Raw genomic sequence first — 24,762 nt, forward strand, 5'->3', positions numbered from 1 at the left:
TAAAGGCTTGCTATTATGAAAAAGGTCAAAAGTGGCTAAGGCATGGTCATTAAAATAAACCAAAGGTGATTGGATTAATTATTAACGAGATCAATATTGACTTAATTGATGGGATCACCAGATAAGTGTTTTTTTTCTCTGTTCTATATTTTATATCATATTATATTTTTTCACTTTCCTCTTTCCAACAGTAGTTTTTATGTATACTGTAGTTTTGTGAAGGGAAGATTTTTCATGTGGAGATGTCTGCAATTTCACTCTGAAAACATTTTACAATATAGAAATTTTATGAAGAGAGGCTATGCCTGTTGTCCCATTCCTTTTGTTATCAAAGTCCTGAGCAATAAAATACTTGGAAATGAAAATGGAACTTTTCATCCCATTTTTTCTCATGTATGTCAAATTATATACATGTGGAGGCCCTGACATTTTTCTTTTTGATTTATTTGATGTGAAAAAAGAAAACATTTCCACAGGAAGAAATCTTCTTGTGGTGTTCACAAATCATGTTGAAGTGTATCACTAGGGAAACCTTTCAGGTTAATACACACTCAGTTTTGTATATAACTACCACACATTGAAATACTTTGCTCCTTATCCTAAGTTTGACAGAAATTTATTTATATGTGACAACAATGAAGTGAAAAAATATTTTTTTGAAATTGCTGTATTATGAAATATTCTGTTTTCCTGGTGAAAATACACATGAATAATTAATGTTTTTATTTTTTAAAATCTTTTTCATTGAACAGTAGAGAATAGATTCCTTACCTGGTATACCTATATTTAAGTCCGTGATACACTGGTACACGTCTGTACATTGTAAATATAAAACATTGGTATGTAAGAATCACTGTAATTACATTGTATATACATGTTAATAACATACACATACATGTATGAATCCCACAGATAATTACACCAGTTACACGTGTTTAAATGTTCTCGCCACACGTTGTTTATGTAAATAAGGTGACATTATAATTTAGGTATTTGTTATTTTTAACCATTAATTAATTCTTTGATTGCCATAAACATTTATGATACACCTTTGATTGATTATATCTCTCCTGTAAACCAACTCCTGGGGAGACTGTGATTGAGAGGGTTTTCAATGCAGTGTATTCAATACATTCTTTTCTGTTAATTAACTATCTTTAAGATTTGTGAACGGAGTGAAATATAAGATGATAAATCTCGAGCACAATTGATTTACACGTGTCAGGGGAAGTTTTCTTTGTCAGTCCTTATCAATTTTGAACTTTAATTTCATTTAAATCTATTACTTACATATTTTTATATATATAACATGTAGACAACTTGATGACTCATTTGTAGCATAACGTGATAAACACAAATGTGAACAGACAAAATTGTCATCAGATTCATGTTTCAGAAGAAAAACTGCCTAAAACTCTGTATAGTCCTGTTCTATAAACTCTGTATAAAAAGTACATTTGTAATATATAACTTGGTGTGACAATATCTTGGATGGTTTGAACGATCTGTCTTATAATCCAAGTTTTAATATCATTTTTTAAATCCTTCAAATTCTACCACAATGTTTTTCACATTAACTTTTAACATTAATGATATGGAAGAGGTCTTTATTTCTGAATGTCTTAGTAAGTCCCATTAATGTGTTTTTCTCTTAACTTTCCTGGGTTGTAGAAAGTTTTATCAATTTCTTTTTAAGGAATATTTGCTAGTTATATTATAAATACCTTATAAGGTAAATGCCCTTAATACATATCGGCAAGGTGATTGACATGAAGAAAAATTCACATTGTTTTAATATTTAGTAATTAATATTGGGCTTTTATCATGTTCTGAAATCAGGTTCACTTGTACTTCCGATTTCTCATGTGCATGGTATCCTGTTTATAAAGGGAGGATGTTTTGTGCTTTTCATTAAATATCAACATATTACTGAAGAGGAGTTATCTCCCTTTTATTTTAATGGTTAGCACCTTAACATCCAACTGATCATACAAAACCTGTAGGTATATTTTTTCCTGGTAGAATTGATGTTTGTGACCATGATATTCGTTTTATCATGACATATTAAGTTGTTGAAAATTGTTTGCATAAAAGTTGTTTCTTTTAAAACAAACATGTATTAGAGGAAAAAGTCATTTCATGTAGTAGAAAAAATTTTAAAAATGAAATTTTTTGTTGTTTTTAGAATTTATAGTATGTTATACCAAAGATATAGGTACGTTTTTGTAGTTTGCTTTTGTAGGTATGAAAATAGATTTTAACAGGTAATTTGCAATAGAATCAATACACTTTACAAGAGGGTAAGGGACTATATTGTACTGTTTGAGAATTGCTATAGATTTGATTTTCAACTAAATGTTAGCTTGATAATTTTCGAAGCTTTACATATTGGGTTTATTCCAATTCTAGCTGGATTTGAATATTTGATGAAATCTTTCTCAATGACACACATTTTATTTTCAACTTAAATTTACTTAATCATTTATTTCAAATCATGATTTCATACACCAACTTGTATTTTGCAATATTATGTATTCTTTATGTCTTTATTTTACTAGATGTGTTAGAATATATCATAGAGTTCTTCATACCCATATATAATATGTATAAAAATAGGTGTGTGTCTGTATTTAGTTCCCTAAAATACATTTATATATTTAAAACTTACATATGATAAAGAATTCTAACTGAAATATACATATTATAAAATTATGTAAAGAAATATTGATTATGTTAGAAAACATTGTAAATATCATGATTCTGGCATATAAATGAGACATGTACAACTTTCAGATTGTGTTGATATTATAGTAACGTGTAAAAACGTTATTGTGTCATAAACTTAAACATTATATAAACAAAACCACAATTATAGCATGTGTATCTTTTTGTTGATGTTCATTGTGTGCTAATTGATAACGGAAAAATATTTTTTTTAGATTCTTCAACAAATCTGCTGTAGTTTACCATTATCACTTACATTTGTTAAAGATATGTACTGAAGATATATATATATATATATATATATATATATATACATGTATTGGGTATTGCATTTCAATTCAATCCTAAGATCTGTTTGTGTTAGAGATATATGTTGTGGTAGATAAATTTATTTGTGAGAAAATAATATTTCTTAAAAATGTTTATAGTGTTTTCTCGTCTTTAGTAAACTTTTTAAATAGCTTGTCTTTCATGGAATGTCCTCAAACAATTCTTAGGTTATCCTGGTCCAGGTTTTGTTTAGGGTTATTCCAGTCAAACATCTATCCCACCCCAAGGACTCCAGGTTTTGTTTAGGGCTATTCCAGTCAAATTTCTATCCCACCCCATGGACTTCAGGTTTTGTTTAGGGCTATTCCAGTCAAACTTCTATCCCACCCCCAAGGACTACATGTTTTGTTTAGGGCTATTCCAGTCAAACTTCTATCCCACCCCCAGGACTACAGGTTTTGTTTAGGGTTATTCCAGTCAAACTTCTATCCCACCCCAAGGACTCCAGGTTTTGTTTAGGGCTATTCCAGTCAAATTTCTATCCCACCCCATGGACTTCAGGTTTTGTTTAGGGCTATTCCAGTCAAACTTCTATCCCACCCCCAAGGACTACATGTTTTGTTTAGGGCTATTCCAGTCAAACTTCTATCCCACCCCCAGGACTACAGGTTTTGTTTAGGGTTATTCCAGTCAAACTTCTATCCCACCCCAAGGACTCCAGGTTTTGTTTAGGGTTATTCCAGTCAAATTTCTATCCCACCCCAAGGACTACATGTTTTGTTTAGGGTTATTCCAGTCAAACTTCTATCCCACCCCAAGGACTCCAGGTTTTGTTTAGGGTTATTCCAGTCAAACTTCTATCCCACCCCAAGGACTACATGTTTTGTTTAGGGTTATTCCAGTCAAACTTCTATCCCACCCCAAGGACTCCAGGTTTTGTTTAGGGTTATTCCAGTCAAACTTCTATCCCACCCCAAGGACTACATGTTTTGGTTAGGACTATTCCAGTCAAACATCTATCATATCCCCAAGGACTACATGTTTTGTTTAGGGTTATTCCAGTCAAACATCTATCCCACCCCCAAGGACTACATGTTTTGTTTAGGGTTATTCCAGTCAAACATCTATCCCACCCCCAAGGACTACATGTTTTGTTTAGGGTTATTCCAGTCAAACATCTATCCCACCCCCAGGACTACAGGTTTTGTTTAGGGTTATTCCAGTCAAACTTCTATCCTGTCCCGTGGACTACATGTTTTGTTTAGGGTTATTCCAGTCAAACTTCTATCCTGTCCCGTGGACTACATGTTTTGTTTAGGGATATTCCAGTCAAACTTCTATCCTGTCCCGTGGACTACATGTTTTGTTTAGGGTTATTCCAGTCAAACTTCTATCCCACCCCAAGGACTACATGTTTTGTTTAGGGTTATTCCAGTCAAACTTCTATCCCACCCCCAAGGACTACATGTTTTGTTTAGGGTTATTCCAGTCAAACTTCTATCCCACCTCAAGGACTACATGTTTTGTTTAGGTTTATTCCAGTCAAACTTCTATCCCACCCCAAGGACTACATGTTTTGTTTAGGGTTATTCCAGTCAAACTTCTATCCCACCCCAAGACTTCATGTTGAACTTTGACTTGTCTCAATGGCACCAGGAGAACTGGAGAAGTTTATGATGTTTTCAAGATGACGGCCCGATCTGATTTCTGTCAGAGCTGGAAAATAACACATTTTCAGGATCACTTCATCTCAATCTCTCTGTTGGGACTTAACAATAAGTGTAAAATTTAAATATTTTACACATGGCATACCATGGTGGATGAAACATGATGACTATATGTTGATCTGACACGAAACCCTGACCCTTCATATGGTTAAAATCATAACCCGAGGAAGAAAAACCTGAGGAAGGAAATTTCCATACACAATCAAAATCCTAAGAAACAAAGGTCAATAACACCTTCAAACTACCGTGCAGAATTACTCATCTTCCATGTCATGGTGATTAAGCCTGCTAGGTTTGAAAGAAATTGAAAGTAAACTGAGAGAGCTGACTTATGGACAACATTAACATTATGAAAACAAGGGGCAGTAACTCTTTCAAATATAGTTGAATCATACAGCTATTCAGGAAAATATAATTTCATATACGGGCGATTAATTTCTCAAAGTTTGAAAGAGATTGGTTAAAAGCAGTGGGAGATTTCCTGGTACAAATCACACAATGAAAACAAGAGGAGGCGATCACACTTCCAAAAACAGTAAAATCAAAGTCCCATTCCGAAAAGGCCAACTTCACGTCATAGTGGTTATAAGGCCAACTACATGTCATAGTGGTTATAAGGCCAACTTCATGTCATAGTGGTTATAAGGCCAACTACATGTCATAGTGGTTATAAGGCCAACTTCATGTCATAGTGGTTATAAGGCCAACTACATGTCATAGTGGTTATAAGGCCAACTACATGTCATAGTGGTTATAAGGCCAACTACATGTCATAGTGGTTATAAGGCCAACTTCATGTCATAGTGGTTATAAGGCCAACTACATGTCATAGTGGTTATAAGGCCAACTACATGTCATAGTGGTTATAAGGCCAACTTCATGTCATAGTGGTTATAATGCCGACTTCATGTCATAGTGGTTATAAGGCCAACTACATGTCATAGTGGTTATAAGGCCAACAACATGTCATAGTAGTTATCAGGCCAACTACATGTCAACTACATGTCATAGTGGTTATAAGGCCAACTACATGTCATAGTGTTTATAAGGCCAACTCCATGTCATAGTGGTTATAAGGCCAACTTCATGTCATAGTGGTTATAAGGCCAACTACATGTCATAGTGGTTATAAGGCCAACTACATGACATAGTGGTTATAAGGCCAACTACATGTCATAGTGGTTATAAGGCCAACTACATGTCATAGTGGTTATAAGGCCAACTACATGACATAGTGGTTATAAGGCCAACTACATGTCATAGTGGTTATAAGGCCAACTACATGTCATAGTGGTTATAAGGCCAACTACATGTCATAGTGGTTATAAGGCTAACTTCATGTCATAGTGGTTATAAGGCCAACTACATGTCATAGTGGTTATAAGGCCAACTACATGTCATAGTGGTTATAAGGCCAACTACATGTCATAGTGGTTATAAGGCCAACTACATGTCATAGTGGTTATAAGGCCAACTTCATGTCATAGTGGTTATAAGGCCAACTACTTGTCAGTGGTTATAAGGCCAACTACATGTCATAGTGGTTATAAGGCCAACTTCATGTCATAGTGGTTATAAGGCCAACTACATGTCATAGTGGTTATAAGGCCAACTTCATGTCATAGTGGTTATAAGGCCAACTACATGTCATAGTGGTTATAAGGCCAACTACATGTCATAGTGGTTATAAGGCCAACTACATGTCATAGTGGTTATAAGGCCAACTACATGTCATAGTGGTTATAAGGCCAACTTCATGTCATAGTGGTTATAAGGCCAACTACATGTCATAGTGGTTATAAGGCCAACTACATGTCATAGTGGTTATAAGGCCAACTACATGTCATAGTGGTTATAAGGCCAACTACATGTCATAGTGGTTATAAGGCCAACTACATGTCATAGTGGTTATAAGGCCAACTACATGTCATAGTGGTTATAAGGCCAACTACATGTCATAGTGGTTATAAGGCCAACTACATGTCATAGTGGTTATAAGGCCAACTACATGTCATAGTGGTTATAAGGCCAACTACATGTCATAGTGGTTATAAGGCCAACTACATGTCATAGTGGTTATAAGGCCAACTACATGTCATAGTGGTTATAAGGCCAACTACATGTCATAGTGGTTATAAGGCCAACTTCATGTCATAGTGGTTATAAGGCCAACTTCATGTCATAGTGGTTATAAGGCCAACTTCATGTCATAGTGGTTATAAGGCCAACTACATGTCATAGTGGTTATAAGGCCAACTTCATGTCATAGTGGTTATAAGGCCAACTACATGTCATAGTGGTTATAAGGCCAACTACATGTCATAGTGGTTATAAGGCCAACTACATGTCATAGTGGTTATAAGGCCAACTACATGTCATAGTGGTTATAAGGCCAACTACATGTCATAGTGGTTATAAGGCCAACTACATGTCATTGGTTATAAGGCCAACTACATGTCATAGTGGTTATAAGGCCAACTACATGTCATAGTGGTTATAAGGCCAACAACATGTCATAGTGGTTATAAGGCCAACTACATGTCATAGTGGTTATAAGGCCAACTACATGTCATAGTGGTTATAAGGCCAACTACATGTCATAGTGGTTATAAGGCCAACTACATGTCATAGTGGTTATAAGGCCAAACTTCAGTGGTTATGCCACTACATGTCATAGTGGTTATAAGGCCAACTACATGTCATAGTGGTTATAAGGCCAACTACATGTCATAGTGGTTATAAGGCCAACTACATGTCATAGTGGTTATAAGGCCAACTACATGTCATAGTGGTTATAAGGCCAACTACATGTCATAGTGGTTATAAGGCCAACTACATGTCATAGTGGTTATAAGGCCAACTACATGTCATAGTGGTTATGTTGACCAGGTTTGAACAAAATATAAGATGAAAACTGTGGGAAGATATCTCTGTACAAATGATGGACAGACAATGCCATACAATTATACATCAGGTCAAAGCTTTTTTATGGGCATATAAAATGGAATATTATCATAAACATCACATAAAACAAAACATCATATTCACTCTGTTTGGTTTTATTATGTACAAAAATCATCCTGCATATTTACACACAAACACACGTTTTCCATAAATTATTTTTCAGGTACATTCACAATAACAGTAACATAAATATAGAATCTTAAACAAGTAACAAAGTATCCAAAACGTCACTACAGTATTCTAATATCTATACTTATTCTAATGACAACAGCAGAGAGGTTCTGAAAGAGTAGATTGGATAGAAATGAGAATATACTGTTTTGTTGAATACTTTTACTGCGGAAAAAACATTCAGAAAATCAGAAACCTCTTAAAAGACAACATAAAAGTGTTTAACTTTCCATCTCTAATTACGTCTCTTGTTCTAAATTAAAATAGCAACATTGTAACAAGTTGATAGCTGCTCTTCAGTCTCAGTCATGGTTTATATCGTAATTATTTGGTCAACTGATGGATGTAACCCCAACAATTCTAGAACATTAATTATACAGTCTTCCTATTCAACATGTACTGTTATAAACTGAAAATTCAAGTTTTATACTGATGATGTAACCAAGAAAGAGTTTAAATGACGTCATATGTTAATGGACAAATAAACAATCTGAAAAATTAAAACTATGATAACAATGATTATAATTTATCATAATTAATTAATAAAAAAATAGATAAACAGTAAAAGCTCTGAACCTATAAGATGTCTCTCCGGTCAAAATCTAATTTACAAATAATTCATTATGATTAAAGACTATGTATATTGATACACAATGAATTATAACTTGTTGATATTTTGACACTAAAATGATATTTCAGAACTACCTTAATTAATAAAATAAAAAAATACTATAAACAGTAAAAGCTCTAAACCTGTTGATATTTCTGACACTCCGGTATGAATGACACTAATGTATGATTACAACCTGTATAATTGCCACACCTTATGATTAAACAGACCTGTATGATGTTTCCCTTACACTACATATTTCCCTGACACTACCTGTATGATGTTTCCCTGACACTACCTTTATGATGTTTCCCTGACACTACCTGTATGATGTTTCCCTGACACTACCTGTATGATGTTTCCCTGACACTACCTGTATGATATTTCCCTGACACTACCTGTATGATGTTTCCCTGACACTACCTGTATGATATTTCCCTGACACTACCTGTATGATATTTCCCTGACACTACCTGTATGATGTTTCCCTGACACTACCTGTATGATATTTCCCTGACACTACCTGTATGATATTTCCCTGACACTACCTGTATGATATTTCCCTGACACTACCTGTATATGATGTTTCCCTGACACTACCTGTATGATATTTCCCTGACACTACTGGTATATTCTCCATACAACAAGACTATTGCCACATTAACACCCTAGTGCACCAAAAGTCTCTAAAACTTAATTTTAAGTGTAAATGTGTCTTGATTTAACATACAATTAAAAAGCAGGATTTTTCAGTTGTCAGCTAGCTAATTCTAACTTAAATTCACTTTAACATTTTTCGCAGATTAGATATTTTTCAGAAATTTTTGGAAGCAAATTACAATTATCTCACGTGAGAGGGCCTGTTTTGCTATTTTATGAACATCAAATCTAAAAAAAATATATATATTTGATAAAATTAATTTATCATTTCAGAAGTCAAATGCATGGTAGAACATTTCTTGTCCTGGCATTCCAATGGACTATTTTAAGAATACAGGGTTTCTATGAAACTCAACTATTAGAAGTTTATATGTAAGTTAATTAAATTATTCAAAAAATTGTGCTAGACATAAGTCAGATGTTTCATCATAATGTATCTGCCTGTAGTAATTTAGTACTGACATCTACTATGAACAAATATATATACCAGTGACCAGAGGTATTCTGTCGTTACTGATCTACTACAAATGTTCATGTATTATTTCGTTCCCTGATTATATAAGTCATTACCTGAAGCCTATCTATGCAGTCTGTATAATGGTCAGTGTAAGACCATGGCAATAACCCATGTATTATTCAATCCGTGGTTAACTGTTAGCTAATGTGTATTAGTATTTTATCAGTCAATTAACATGGCTAGTATAAATACGACCACATCTCTAACCAGTATGTATCTGAGTGTTCCATCTCTTCATAGCCTACATCACAATAAACATACAACACTCAAACTGCGTTTGGACTTCTTCATCTTCACTCATCACCACACAAAACAAACTTCATTTTAAAACATTTGAGTTTCCACTTGCCTCATCTAATTATATTACTGATTATAAATAATCCATTCATGGCTTCACACTTTCATCATTTAACTTCAGACATGTAAGATTTTCAGGAGAATAAATAAAATTGACATGTACCCTTTCAAAAAGTAGGGTGTAGTAACCTTATGACTGTATGGAATACCCTGTGACTACATGGAACATACACAATGCATGTTGTTAATGCATTCCTCCAGTTTTACTGGTAAAGGATTACAAAAAGGTCATTACATTATTCTAAAGACGTGTTTCCACATACGAAATTGGCTTCACAAACAATAATTTAGACAAAGATTTCTCTTATTCCCACAAATACAGAAGTCTACAGCTGTTAAAAAAGTTTAACAATGAACATATCCTGAAAATAAAGGAGTAATGTAAATTTTCTGCTTTTTGTTCTGTTTTTAAGAAATCAATTCAGCCCCAAAAAGTACACCTGCTGGAATTACATGAATGTATAAATTTCAAAAGTTTTGAAAGTAAGTTAAATTACTTTAGTTTCACTGTAATAAAAGCTTACTATGTCTCAACGTATGAATTGGTTTAGCCTCTAGCTATTTTAACCTCATTCTATTTCATTTTAGCTAATTAAAATTTGTTTATGTACTTTTTCTTGTATTATCTAGCACTTAATAACTAAATACAGTAATTAAGATATTTGTTTTAATCAAGTTTCCTCCCTGATGTGCTTCATACTACAGTAACTAAATGACATGCCAGGGTTAGATAAATTAATCTTTATGCACACTCCATCTGCTATCTAAGACACCCAGCAAGCCAACAATGTTAAATTGTCAATGATTGGTCCATACTCATTGTACTAGGTACATGTACATATGTAACAAGGCATTCTACTGGTTGTTGTGTAGCAATCAAAAAGGTCTCTGCACTAGTCTATCCCATAATGCATTGCGATCCCCCTGTCTAAAAGTCTGCATTGCACTATGAAAGAGATTGCTAACTGCATATGAATATTGCTATCAAAACCTGCTATGACATATGTATCTAACATGATATGTGATTATCTTAATCACTAACAAATCAAAAAGATAGTTTCTTGTCACTTTCATCAAAAAACTTGTTGTCTTTGTGTGCGAGATTCTCTGGTAGTTCTAACTTTTCTTTGGCGTGGGCTATATCAGCATGGATTTCTGTAACAAGCTCATCTGAAAAGAAATAAAAACAAAATTGAAGGGTATGAATTTATTTTAAACACGACAATTACAAAATGTTACAGCAAAACACTTAATCACACTAAAAAACCTGGTTTCAATATACATAAACCCGGTGTGACTACCTATCTGATGATATCTGGTCAGAGTCCTTCAACGTGAAGTGGGACAGACAAGTAATACTGGATATCACCATGTTTTTTGATGTGTAATTTCTCAGAAATTTTAAAACCTATTTAATTCAATTTAAGTGTAATTCATCTTTTTCAATTTTATCGTCTCAAAATAGACTTCATTCTTTTGTGATTTTGACAGGGTTGCTAAATCCACAAGTGATAAGATACAGGCTAATAGACATGATGATCAGGTTGACATTACAAAATCAGTTGGAATCACTGTAAATATACACAAGGGTTAAGGAACATATTACATCAGAATCAAGTAACACCAGTTTGATTTTATGCAACAGCAGTATATATGTGGGCTTATTATCAGACATGGGCTTATTACTGGATAAATACAATTATCAAAACAATACTGAAAAATCAGAAATTTTCATTAAATTATCTAAGTCAGTGATACAAATATATCGTAACAATGTTCAACTTAAGGGAATTTCCATTTAGTTTCACTGTGAAATTAGTGAAGAATGTAATTCAATAGCTATATAAGACCAATTTGTCAACTTGCAGTTTTATAATAGACATCACTTTTCAGAATTAAATTTTAGGAAGTAGTTAAAAACCTTTTCAGTTCAGATCAAATACACGCCAATTTATTTTTAATGCAAATTAGTAGATTCGTTAAAATTAGGTTGGATAATTAAGGTGGTAATTGGAGAAGTCACTACACCAACTGACATTGATATGTTTCCTATTACCTGCTATAGTTTTGCAGAATTTATTGGAGAAATTATACTTCAGATTTTTTTAGAAGCAATTTTTATTATATAAAGTATTTATCATATAATTTGTATTAGATAAGTAAGTAAGCTGATATGGTCTGATGTATCAACCTTCTCTCCCAATAAACACTCTTTGTCATTTAAGTTAATACATTATATCATGTTCTTTGGGCTTAAGTTTTTCACACAGTAAGGTGATGACACACCAGAGTACCCCCACTCAGTTGCTGTGAGATGTTCCCTGAACCCTGTAACACAAACCAGGTATACACTAATTATTGGCTAGTGTACCCAGACATTACCCGAGGCTGATATCTGTAACAGGGGAGGAGTTAGAAACAATAGGAGTATCAAGTTGATGAAGTGGGAAAAGATTGAAGGTATTTTTCTTTCAATTATTTTTTACTCAGAAATGTTGTGATCAAAATTGTTTTTTAAAATTAAGAATACTTCAAGAAATATATATAAAAAGCTCTAAATGCTGATTGCATACTTACTCAAGGCAAAAGAGGGTTTTTTTTTTATTATTTTTACAGAAGTTAACCAAGACCTCATCCAATTTTTTTTTAAAATAATTGCTTAGTTTTGCTTTCACATAACCCTTTAATTTTTTTTAAATTTCCTCATAATTTCCTCAGTAGTTATTATCTTTACTTTTGTTTGCTGTGAATTTTCAGTTTACTGAAGGCTCCATAGATACAACAGTAATAATACAGAAATATACATGTATAAATGTACCATTATTGTGAATTATTGGTAGCATACATGTCACAAATGCTTACATATTAAAACTTTAAAAAGTTCACTGTTAAAAAGTCACTGATGAACCAGACATATAATGTTTAAAAATGTTTGTCTGAAAAGGAAGTTCTGCAAATATATGCAATATATCTGCATTGTTATCGTCATTGAAGTGGAGACGTGCTAAGTGTGTAATATACTACAAATATACACACATTATTTATCATGCTAATAATGTTAAACCTATCACTGATGTGCATCATTTTAACAATGATATTGTTACTTCCCACACAATAATATTGATATATCCCACACAATAATATTGATGTATCCCACACAATTATATTGTTACTTCCCACACAATAATATTGATATATCCCACACAATAATATTGATATTTCCCACACAATAATATTGATACTTCCCACACAATGATATTGAGACAGGAATGATATAAAATAGATTTATAAATCAATATGTGTTTAAAATTTCTAACTGAAATTCTGTGGTGAATTTCTGAACTGACATGTTTTTAAAATTATTTCTTCATTTTGGAATAATTTTTATTTACACACACATTACTCATGCAGACACATTTGCATAAAGAAAAAATAAAGTAAAGAAAGAAAAAATGTGAAGTTCATTTCATTCCTATATTTGCTAGTTTGTCACCCAAGTTTCATATTATAAATTTCTTTTATAGATAAAAGCCCAATGTAATAAAGAGCTTCAGACGTGGAAAATACTTAAAGATCATATTTGACAAACTTTATGTGTCCTGAATTGATAAACAGAAAAAAGTTGACAGGAATTATAGGTCTAGTGGGGTTTGTGATCAAGATTTATCAACAACAATCTAGTGTATATACTTGGAAGACGTCAAAATTTGAGCCCCATAGACATTTATGATTTTACAGTGTACTAGATGTGGAGAATGTTTTTACGTATTTACTGGTACAAACATTCAGACAAGTGACAGGTGTTTTCATGAATGTATATACAGTATCAGTACAGTGTAACTTATAAAAAAAGAAACAGAAATTATATTCTGTGTTGTATTATACTAATTTGTACAAGGACGCAAAACATTAGAACGGTGAAATGGAATAAAATATTTATCAACAAAAATTCACAGCAATTCCATTCATATTAAACTGGATTTTTGTCTAAAATTTTCAATTATTAAGCTAACAAAGCTGTATTCAAGATTTATTCAAAACTTAAAGATAATTAAAAACTTTGTACTATCCATAACATCTAAAGCAATAAATGACAGCTGTTGTATGTAGTGTAAACATACCCAAATAGTAACTCACATGATTCATTCACAAAACAGTTAGACAAGTACACTGTATTTCTGGTTCCCTTTAACAGTGGGATTGCCTGAAGGAATTCATGTAATTTTCATTCATTCAAGCACAACATTTCCATTAACAGTACAGATATATCTGTTTAGCACTAAACAAACATCATATCTATCCCTTCCTCAGGGTGAACTTGGATTTAATCTTATGACTGGTACCTCATATATATGCTGTATTCAAAAAAATAGGCACACATGCCCCATATTAATCTGTGCCGTTTCTTTTTCCGGGAAATAAGGATGGGTGCATTTAAGAAAAGTTATCCTTAAAAATTATCTTGAACGATCATGTAATATTTACAGTTCGCAAGTGATCCACCTCCTATTTTGCTGCATAATTCCTTTATCCTTTACGATGCATGGTTCATAATGGGGCATCATCACAAAGTTGACATTAACCAGTGTGACATTGCATCATTACAAAGTTGACATTAACCAGTGTGACATTGCATCATCACAAAGTTGACATTAACCAGTGTGACATTGCATCATCACAAAGTTGACATTAACCAGTGTGACATTGCATCATTACAAAGTTGATATTAACCAATGTGACATTGCATCATTACAAAGTTGATATTAACCAATGTGACATTGCATCATTACAAAGTTGACATTAACCAGTGTGACATTGCATCATTACAAAGTTGACATTAACCAATGTGACATTGCATCATTACAAAGTTGATATTAACCAATGTGACATTGCATCATTACAAAGTTGATATAAACCAAATTTCCTCAAGTAGACAGAAGGTCAATGCAGTTGACTGAGCTGTTAAAAACTGTTTTATTAATGGTTAAAAATCAGTAAAATGAATTTTAAAAACAACAGGTGGTAGCGATAAAGCTTCCTTTGTGACACGATCTGCTTTTACATTGCCTGGTGTTCCCATGTGCCCAGGAACCAAGCAAAAAGCAATACAAAAGTTTTAGGCAAGTTCATGATATAGTATTAATGTATTACGAATGAAATTATTTTCGATATTTCTATTGCTAAGACTATGTAGTACAGGAAGAGAAACTTTATAGGTAACAGCTCTCATTATTTTGTTTGAATATGTTCAAAGATGAGGTAGATAGCTCATGCTTCACCATTGCTGGGCAGCCAGCATCCATAGGCTTCATCTTGTGTAACAATGGCTGTTGCAGCCTTATCATTATCAATTGAGCCATCAGTATATAAATGTAGAAATATTTTAACTGCAATTTCAAGAAGGACAAACAAAAGGGTAACTGTTTGTGACTGATTTAACCATTTCATGAAGTGAAAAAGGTAACTTCAGGTGAATTCATGAGCCAGGGTGGAATTTCTATCGTTCCTAATGACTGAATTTCATCAATATCAATATTTTTGTTTTGCAAAAGAGCGGAAATTTTAATACCGAATGGTGGAATGGTTTTGGTTTGTTTTCAAACAAAGTTTTATATTTTGGATCAAATAGAAGTGAAAAAGCAGGATTTGAAGGATTTGACCTTAGCTGAATGGTGTATTGCAAAGCCAATTTATTTCGACGGCTATATAGTGATGGTTCATTAGCCTCTACATAGAGGCTTGCTGAAGGTGTTGTCTTAAAAGCTCCGAGAGCGAGCCAGAGACCTTGGTGATGAACAGTGTCTAATAATTTGAGATATTAAAGTCTAGCAGATCCATACACAATGGAACCGTAGTCTAATTTTGATCTACTAAGAGCTCTATAAAGTCTTAGCAAAACTTTTCTATCAGCTCCTCAATCAGTGTGGGACACAACCTTTAGAATATTCAGTGTCTTAAGGCATTTGGCTTTAAGATAGTTTATATGTGGCAGGAACGATAATTTCCTGTCAAATATTACACCTATGAATTTCGTTTGCTCAACAACTGCTAAAGGTAACCCACAGTAATTGACTTAAAATCTTATTTTTCAAAATATTTTTGTTGGAAACAGCCTTGATGTGAAGTGCTAGGCACAATGTCCTGATGAAATAAATCATTTACCTAAAGAAGAGAAATTCTTCATCGGTCGTATAAATCCCAGCATGACTGTTTTCAATGTACTGCCATAGAAATCTTCCTCAAATTTGTGGATGATGTGTGTTTCCTGAAAAGGAACAGGAAACAGTGTTAATTGTATCAATTTAGATAAACTATAATGAAACCTGTATTAGTTACCACCTTTAGAGATTGGCCAGGTGTCTATAAAGACTAGTTTTTGGTTTCCTGTGTAACACAAATCTTTATAATTGAATCTTTATTTAATGGATAACTGGCTATACAGGCCACTTTTCTCTGCTCCCATGCACAGCCTTTATACACAGGTGTGACTGTGTCACATCTTACTGTAATTAAACCTCTATATAACAACCACCTATGTATACAATGTATAGGCCTCTTATACACAGGTGTGACTGTGTCACATCTTACTGTAATTAAACCTCTATACAACAACCACCTATGTATACAATGTACAGGCCTCTTATACACAGGTGTGACTGTGTCACATCTTACTGTAATTAAACCTCTATACAACAACCACCTATGTATACAATGTACAGGCCTCTTATACACAGATGTGACTGGATCATTGCTCTGTTAGAATCAACAATATATACTTACTACAATATATATCTCATGTAAAATTGGCCATTAATGCTAATATGGTACATGCTATCACTGTACATCATATATGTTGAATGATATGAATTCATATCCTAGATTGATGAAACTACAAAAGGCATATAGACCTTGAATAGATAACCTAGTTTTGACATTTCTACAGAACAATTTCAATCAAAGAATTTGCTAAATAACAGTATTTCGTATTAGGTCCTGCCCTTAAGGCCCCTGGGGGTCAGATTCAACTTTTACACAAAACAGAATCAATTTCCACCCAAGGGTGCATCTCAACAAATTTAATGAAAATCTGCTCCATCATTAATGACAAGTAGCAAATTGAAGAACATGGTAATGGTTGGATGGATGCCGTGTGTAGCTCATAAATATCTGTAAGTAAAGTGTGTCTAACCAAAACTAATATTTTGAAATGTAAAAATGAAACTCACCATTGATCTTTTTTCGTTTTTGTAGTATGGATTATTGCCTATACTCATCACCATTTTAAACACAGTGCCATTATCGACATTAGCCCAGCCATAGTACACACCTCCCTGTATCTCCTGTGGTAGCCGTTCTACTACATCCTCTGGGTAGTTTGCTGAAAAATTAGAGAAAGTTGTGTTAAACCCAAATATACCTTTAGATTTGACGTATCTATCCATTTATTTACATTAAAAAGTATATGAAAATGATGTAAGAAGGGAGTCAAATAACCAGCCTGTCCCTTGTTCAGGAAAGTGATTTTCTACATATTGTTTGACCTTTGACCCTTCAACCTTGATTGATGACCATCAATATCAACAAGGTGTAGAACTCATGCTGTATGATTTGAATATGAACACTAAATCTATGTTAAGACATCATGTGAACAAGAGTAAAGACTTCACGATTTTATTTATTCTAGTGTGAACTTGTATGACACACAACGTGATAAAGACTAAAGTACATGCATGCTCCTATCTCTAAACCTCTTCAATATCTGAAGTGAGATGACATTTTAAAAATTGGGCCACAGAGATCAGATAGTTTTCTATCTAAACATATGGATTTGAAATTTTCACATCAAAACAATCAACATAAGCTTATCAAAAAGATTTTTTTTATGTTGTTTTATCACCACATGAAGCTGCATTACATGCAATCTGAAGCAGTGTATTATTCGGGTAAAGTGTCTTGCCCACAAACACATACTGGCACTGACTCCAGACCAGATCAGACTAAATTCAGACTACAGGAGACAACCACGAAGGCACAAGACTGTCCTTGAGTAGTGACTTCAGCTTCCTAAAGAAATACAAACTGCCTGTTTACCTGGGTTTACTCTGTAGCTGGCAGTGCAGTCATTGGAATACATCTGCTGTATTTGGCAGTAACGGAAACAATCTTTGTATTAGCATGTGGATTAATTTGATAAAATTACTTTCTGATATACTTAAAGTCAATCAAACAGGCGAATGGTGGTAGCCACATTGCCAAGTGTCAACCTGTGTCAGTCTGAAGCTGATAATCTTTCTCGTTTTTCAAAAAGTGCTACTTAAATAATTTTATAAAAAGTCTAATTTTAAGCATAACAATGCTTGCCTGAAATCAGCGCATGGAAGAAAATAACGAAATTTTTAACCAGTCCCTTTACATACTTCATTTAAAAACATACATAATAGTTTCAATGAGTGGTTTTATTTGTTGTGGCAAGTGTTTTTTTTATGAATATTCATAAAATTGCTTTGTATATCCAATGATATGTGGAACTACACAGAGTAATTACTTTGATGTGCATTGTCAGACACATTTCAGCATAGCATCAACATCAGGTATACAAAGATTGTGTCAGACACATTTCAGCATAGCATCAACATCAGGTATACAAAGATTGTGTCAGACACAGTTCAGCATAGCATCAACATCAGGTATACAAAGATTGTGTCTGACACATTTCAGCATAGCATCAACATCAGGTATACAAAGATTGTGTCAGACACATTTCAGCATAGCATCAACATCAGGTATACAAAGATTGTGTCAGACACATTTCAGCATAGCATCAACATCAGGTATACAAAGATTGTGTCAGACACATTTCAGCATAGCATCAACATCAGGTATACAAAGATTGTGTCAGACACATTTCAGCATAGCATCAACATCAGGTATACAAAGATTGTGTCAGACACATTTCAGCATAGCATCAACATCAGGTATACAAAGATTGTGTCAGACACATTTCAGCATAGCATCAACATCAGGTATACAAAGATTGTGTCAGACACATTTCAGCATAGCATCAACATCAGGTATACAAAGAAGACACATTTCAGCATAGCATCAACATCAGGTATACAAAGATTGTGTCGGACACATTTCAGCATAGCATCAACATCAGGTATACAAAGATTGTGTCGGACACATTTCAGCATAGCATCAACATCAGGTATACAAAGATTGTGTCGGACACATTTCAGCATAGCATCAACATCAGGTATACAAAGATTGTGTTAGACACGTTTCAGCATAGCCTCAACATCAGGTATACAAAGATTGTGTCTTCCTGGAATTACCTGGCCACCTGTATAATACACCTGGACCTGTTACTGGCTTTACTGGGACTGATTGGCATTTCTGGACAGTAAAATATTCTGTATTCTGTTGAAATCAGAACTGTATCGTGGAGTTGTTTTAACCAATGCACTACTCAGTCAGGAGGAGTTTCAACAGGCCATAGTGGCAGAAAGAGCCATGTTCCGTCGGAGACTGAATTAGAGGAAAATATTAAAACAGACATGGAACCAAGTATAAAACAAGAGTTGGATGAGGTTGTCAGCAAAGAAGATTCGAAGAAAATGACAGCAGAATTAATGAAACTATCTTATGTTAAAAAGATGGTGTCTGAAATAGCCTCTGAGATAATGGAACAGTTAAAACGTGAAATGATGAAGGACATGGAAAAACAAATAATTTCAAAGACAGCTAAGATGAGAGAAGAAATGGACATTTTGAACAACAAGAACTACAGATTACAGGAGTCAGTCAGACAGATGGAGAGAGAAATATAAACTCTAAAACAGGAACATGAAAATACATGTGAGGAGCTAGAGGCCCAGAGTAAAGAATTGGAGGTCAGGTCTTTGGATATTGAAGGAATCAGAAAAGGAAATTAAAATGATCAATATAGTCATAGAAACAACTTGAAAGTTATGAACATGGAAGAACTGGACACAAGAGAGAATGAAAACCGGAGAGACCTAGCTAAGGATTTTGATGAAGCCATTAATCACAAGGTGTCAGAAGGAAATATCAGCCCTGGGGATCTGGCCGCAATTCCCAGAATTCCCAGAAGAGACATCAAATAAACCCAGGCCAATAGTGGTAAAATTCTGGAAAAAGGATAAAAAACTTTTGTAATGAGTAATAGAAGAATCTTGTCAGATCTCAGAGTGGTCAATGACATTACCAAGGACAATGTACTACTGATTAATTCACAGAAGGAAAATTCACAAATTGACAGTGTTTGGTACTTTAATGGAAAAGTGTTTGCAGAAAAAGGTGGAAGCCAATTGGCTTATTTGAAAGGGTTGAAAAAGTGTTCAAATAGTCAGGGACTGTGATAGGAGGGACTGTATATGGACAAATAAAATTACTAAATGTGAGAATGTGTCTAACGAGTGTAGTGAAACTATCTTCTCCATTTATATGGAATGGATACAATAGTAATTCACTCTAAATTTTGGTGTAGTGTGTTATTATCTCTAGCAGAATTAAAGTGTCCACCAAACACACCTGAAGAATTCTTAGCTTTGTACTTCTCCAGAAAGTAAACCACTGTATCATGTGGAGAAATTTTGGTCTGGCTACAGTTAACAATTTGCATGTATTTATAAATACATTACCCAATTTTTGGGAAGAGATACGACATGTGGTGCATCTAAATATTATTGAATACCATGCAATTTTTCAAAAAAGGAATGAAAATTGGAAAAATGAATATAGAATTGCACATGTGAATGGTGAAACATTTACCCCAATCAAAAATGATGTTGTTCAGGAAATGTTAGATTTGAAAGACCAAAAATTCTTAAACAGACTTTTCTTCAAACATAACATTAACCTGTTAAGAGTCAGGAAAAGTGGAAAAATTTGATTTGGAAAATATTTAAAATATTGCATTTTGTTGTACACAAGAGACTAAGTTAAAACCATTAAGGGACAGACCATAGAACTTTTAGTTAATGCTCTGAGACTTGAACCATTGGGGGACTGACCATGGAACTTTTTGTTAATGCTCTGAGACTTGAACCATTGGGGGACAGACCATGGAACTTTTTGTTAATGCTCTGAGACTTGAACCATTGGGGGGACAGACCATAGAACTTTTTGTTAATGCTCTGAGACTTGAACCGTTGGGGGACAGACCATAGAACTTTTTGTTAATGCTCTGAGACTTGAACCGTTGGGGGACAGACCATAGAACTTTTTGTTAATGCTCTGAGACTTGAACCATTGGGGGACTGACCATAGAACTTTTTGTTAATGCTCTGAGACTTGAACCATTGGGGGACAGACCATAGAACTTTTTGTTAATGCTCTGAGACTTGAACCATTGGGGGACTGACCATAGAACTTTTTGTTAATGTTCTGAGACTTGAACCATTGGGGGACAGACCAGAGAACTTTTTGTTAATGATCTGAGACTTGAACCATTGGGGGACAGACCATAGAACGTTTTGTTAATGCTCTGAGACTTGAACCATTGGGGGACAGACCATAGAACTTTTTGTTATTGCTCTGAGACTTGAACCGTTGGGGGACAGACCATAGAACTTTTTGTTAATGCTCTGAGACTTGAACCATTGGGGGACTGACCATAGAACTTTTTGTTAATGCTCTGAGACTTGAACCATTGGGGGACAGACCATAGAACTTTTTGTTAATGCTCTGAGACTTGAACCATTGGGGGACTGACCATAGAACTTTTTGTTAATGCTCTGAGACTTGAACCATTGGGGGACAGACCAGAGAACTTTTTGTTAATGATCTGAGACTTGAACCATTGGGGGACAGACCATAGAACATTTTGTTAATGCTCTGAGACTTGAACCATTGGGGGACAGACCATAGAACTTTTTGTTAATGCTCTGAGACTTAAACCATTGGGGGACTGACCATAGAACTTTTTGTTAATACTCTGAGACTTGAACCATTGTGGGACAGACCATAGACCTTTTTTAAGTACAGCCTTTTTATCATGTTTATATCTACCACGACATTTACCAACACTAAAGGTTTTGTTGTGGCTGGACTCTCTTCCTCTTAGCCTCTCCACTCGCTCAGTAGCGACCAAGAATTCTAAGAGGTCATGTGACGTTTCAGTGTGATGTATGTGTGTGGGTGCGAGTTTGAGGATCTGTATGTGTGCATGATTTGTGAGTGTGTGTGAGATACAGGTACCAGAGTGAACATATGATAAAACCACAGAAGGATTATACAGGCCAAGATTATATGTTTCTTTTCCCATAAAGGACGAGCACATGCAACTTATTAATATATAATGTGTGATTTGTGCATATTTTGGGTCTGTGGATAGGTGGAGGCCACTGTGTATGTGTGTTAATCTATATCCGTGTTAAGAGAAAATATCATCAGTGTATTCTATACATTGGGTGTTGGTAGTTGTGTGACTAGAGTTGGCCAGGTCTGTATAGAGTATCTGCACCATTGTATTTATCAACAGTGATTATAGATGACAAAGAAAATATTGAAATGTTTGAAGGATTTGAAGGAAGTATATGAAAGCTGACATAAAGGGCCAAACCTTGGCAGTCTTCCAATACAAATATGAATACATGGCACAGAATAAATAAAATATATGGCCAGTGTCTGTGCTTATATCATAACACAATAGCCATGTATTGTCTTTTCATTTCCTCTTAATGAAGTGAGACAGGTACACTGGCCACAGGAGACAATTTGTTTCCTCTCTGGTGCAAAGAAGTAAGAATGGTCTGATAAAGGGTGGCATTAATTAAAGTCATTGATATGTCGTTCATACAATTTCAATGACATTTAAGTAGTCCTATACTATCTATCTTTATAGGTTTAATTCATGATATTTAATAATTGGAGACTTAGTATTTTATATAACCATTTGTAGCCCCTGGAGTATCGAGGATGCAACAAAATTACAACACTCCTATAATCACTGGTCAGCTGATTTATGATGTAACTGTTTTGTGATCTGTCATCAATTTCTCACCATATACACCTCTTACATTGTTGTATTACTATATGTGTTTTGTTATGTAGTTGATGTACCTTTTAAAACTTATTTCTCGTTGCTAGCACGGGTTTCCTGCTTGTATTGGAAAACCTATCAGGCAAACTCTAGGGTATTTAAATTTAATTCCCAGACGATGAAATGTTTGCTAGTAAGCCCCCAGATAACCCGGCACGTTGTTAACATCGTTCCATTTTGTGCACGTTAACCTTACTCACTTCCTGAATGACAAATATGTCGCGTCATCAAATATCAAATTACAGCATGTCTACATGTCACGTACATTTTACTACAGCCATTTTTGCTATACCTTTCGTCTATTATAGTTCACTAGCAAGATAAAATACACACGTGATGTGGTTAGTAATTATTACGTACAGCTGACAAATAATTGTCAATAAAAACTTCGAGAATGATCGATCGAGTACATATTGTTTTGTACCTGTTGGTATTCCGAGTTCTTTACTGCCTCGTCCAAATCCCTTGATTACCCTTCCCACAGCACAATACGGAAAACATGACATGTCGTCTGTAAATGTTTCGTAACGTGTGTCTCATACCCATGGATGTCAAAATGAGGCTGACGGCGCACAGGCAGCGCCATCTACGTAGTGTATACAATATGGCGGCGAAGCATTGTTGTGTGCCACTATGCTGTAATGACAGCAGACATGGGAAGGATATCTCTTTCCATGTTTTTCCTAAAGACCATTCAGTAAGGAAGAAATGGTTAGTCTGCATCAGACGAGATGAAGGTCCTATGTTCAAGGTATGTGTATAATAAATAGGTTAAGCTAAAACCATTCCTGACCTTCCGCCGGAAAATCGGAATGCACCCCTACCCCTACTCCTCTACATGTACGTATAAGTGGTCTTAGTCCGCTATGTTGCACGGCGCCAGTCAGTATTATTTCGCCGTGTTAAACCTCTAACATTGTTGGAGTACCCTACCCCTAACAGTCTCACACACACATCCCGTTTCATCCCTTAAACGGGATGTATAAACAATAACAACATGTACAGCTGTACTGCATTTTCAACTAAGGCCTTCCATATATGTTCCCACATGCATCTTCACACTGAAATTCCTGACCTAGATATCAGTACACAGCTAGTAAACACTGACCAGGAAATGATTATGGAAGGGGGTGAGGATACCATACAGGTAAAACTTTACCAAAAGCAGTGTATTTGTGGTGGTGGTGAAGGGGGCTGTTTGAAGGGTGTCATCCTTCTTGTCCCAAAATTGAAAAATCAGGTAAAAATATTTTTTGGGACAAACAGGATTTTGTATGTATAAGTCTGTAATGGCTAAGAAAACAAACCAGGTAAATTTAGCACTACATTATACTATAATATAATGTACATTTTATATCATTTTACAATTATACTTACAACATAATTTAACTTGGAAGGATGTGATATAGTATACATTTTATGTTCAACTATACAGTTCAGGACATAACTATAGAAATCAATGAAACCAATAAATTTACACAATTCAAAATAAACCGAAATCAGTCCATGTGCAACAGTTATGTGGCTCTGCCTCCGTAGTTGATGTAGTCGATGTCGTTGTTTCGTAGGACAGTTTTCAGTTGGATAAGACGGTCATTTAGCATTTTGTAGCGGCGTCTCTTTGACACAGGCAGTCCTCCAGCAGTACGTTGTAGGCGGTTAATGTAATTGGTAGCTTGAATGTCTTTCAATTCTT

At 34.5% G+C, this 24,762-nt stretch overlaps 1 protein-coding gene across 1 annotated transcript; it reads right to left on the reverse strand.

The window, feature by feature from the left end:
• Nucleotides 1-8,734: 8,734 nt before the first annotated feature.
• On the reverse strand, nucleotides 8,735-23,578 carry LOC132552637 (riboflavin kinase-like). The gene is made up of 4 exons (XM_060216829.1): nucleotides 23,491-23,578; nucleotides 17,227-17,378; nucleotides 16,163-16,265; nucleotides 8,735-11,170 (listed from the first exon to the last, which is right to left on the reverse strand). The coding sequence occupies exons 1-4, from the start codon at nucleotides 23,570-23,572 to the stop codon at nucleotides 11,046-11,048; spliced, it is 462 nt and encodes a 153-aa protein (XP_060072812.1). The 5' UTR covers nucleotides 23,573-23,578; the 3' UTR covers nucleotides 8,735-11,045.
• Between the last annotated feature and the right edge of the window lie 1,184 nt (nucleotides 23,579-24,762).

This window comes from Ylistrum balloti, unplaced genomic scaffold, assembly GCF_031769215.1.
Source record: "Ylistrum balloti isolate Yb309-2 unplaced genomic scaffold, AGI_CSIRO_Ybal_v1 Utg369632, whole genome shotgun sequence".
NCBI lineage: Eukaryota > Metazoa > Mollusca > Bivalvia > Pectinida > Pectinidae > Ylistrum > Ylistrum balloti.

Bases quoted from the DNA above. Each gene is read 5' to 3' on its own strand.
- LOC132552637 (XM_060216829.1), bottom strand. From the start codon at position 23,572: ATGTCATGTTTTCCGTATTGTGCTGTGGGAAGGGTAATCAAGGGATTT. The intron at 16,266-17,226 runs GTGAGTTTCATT...GTTCCTTTTCAG, and splicing joins AAAACGAAAAAAGATCAATG to GAAACACACATCATCCACAA. The intron at 11,171-16,162 runs GTAAATGATTTA...ATTTCTTTTCAG, and splicing joins GAAGAATTTCTCTTCTTTAG to ATGAGCTTGTTACAGAAATC.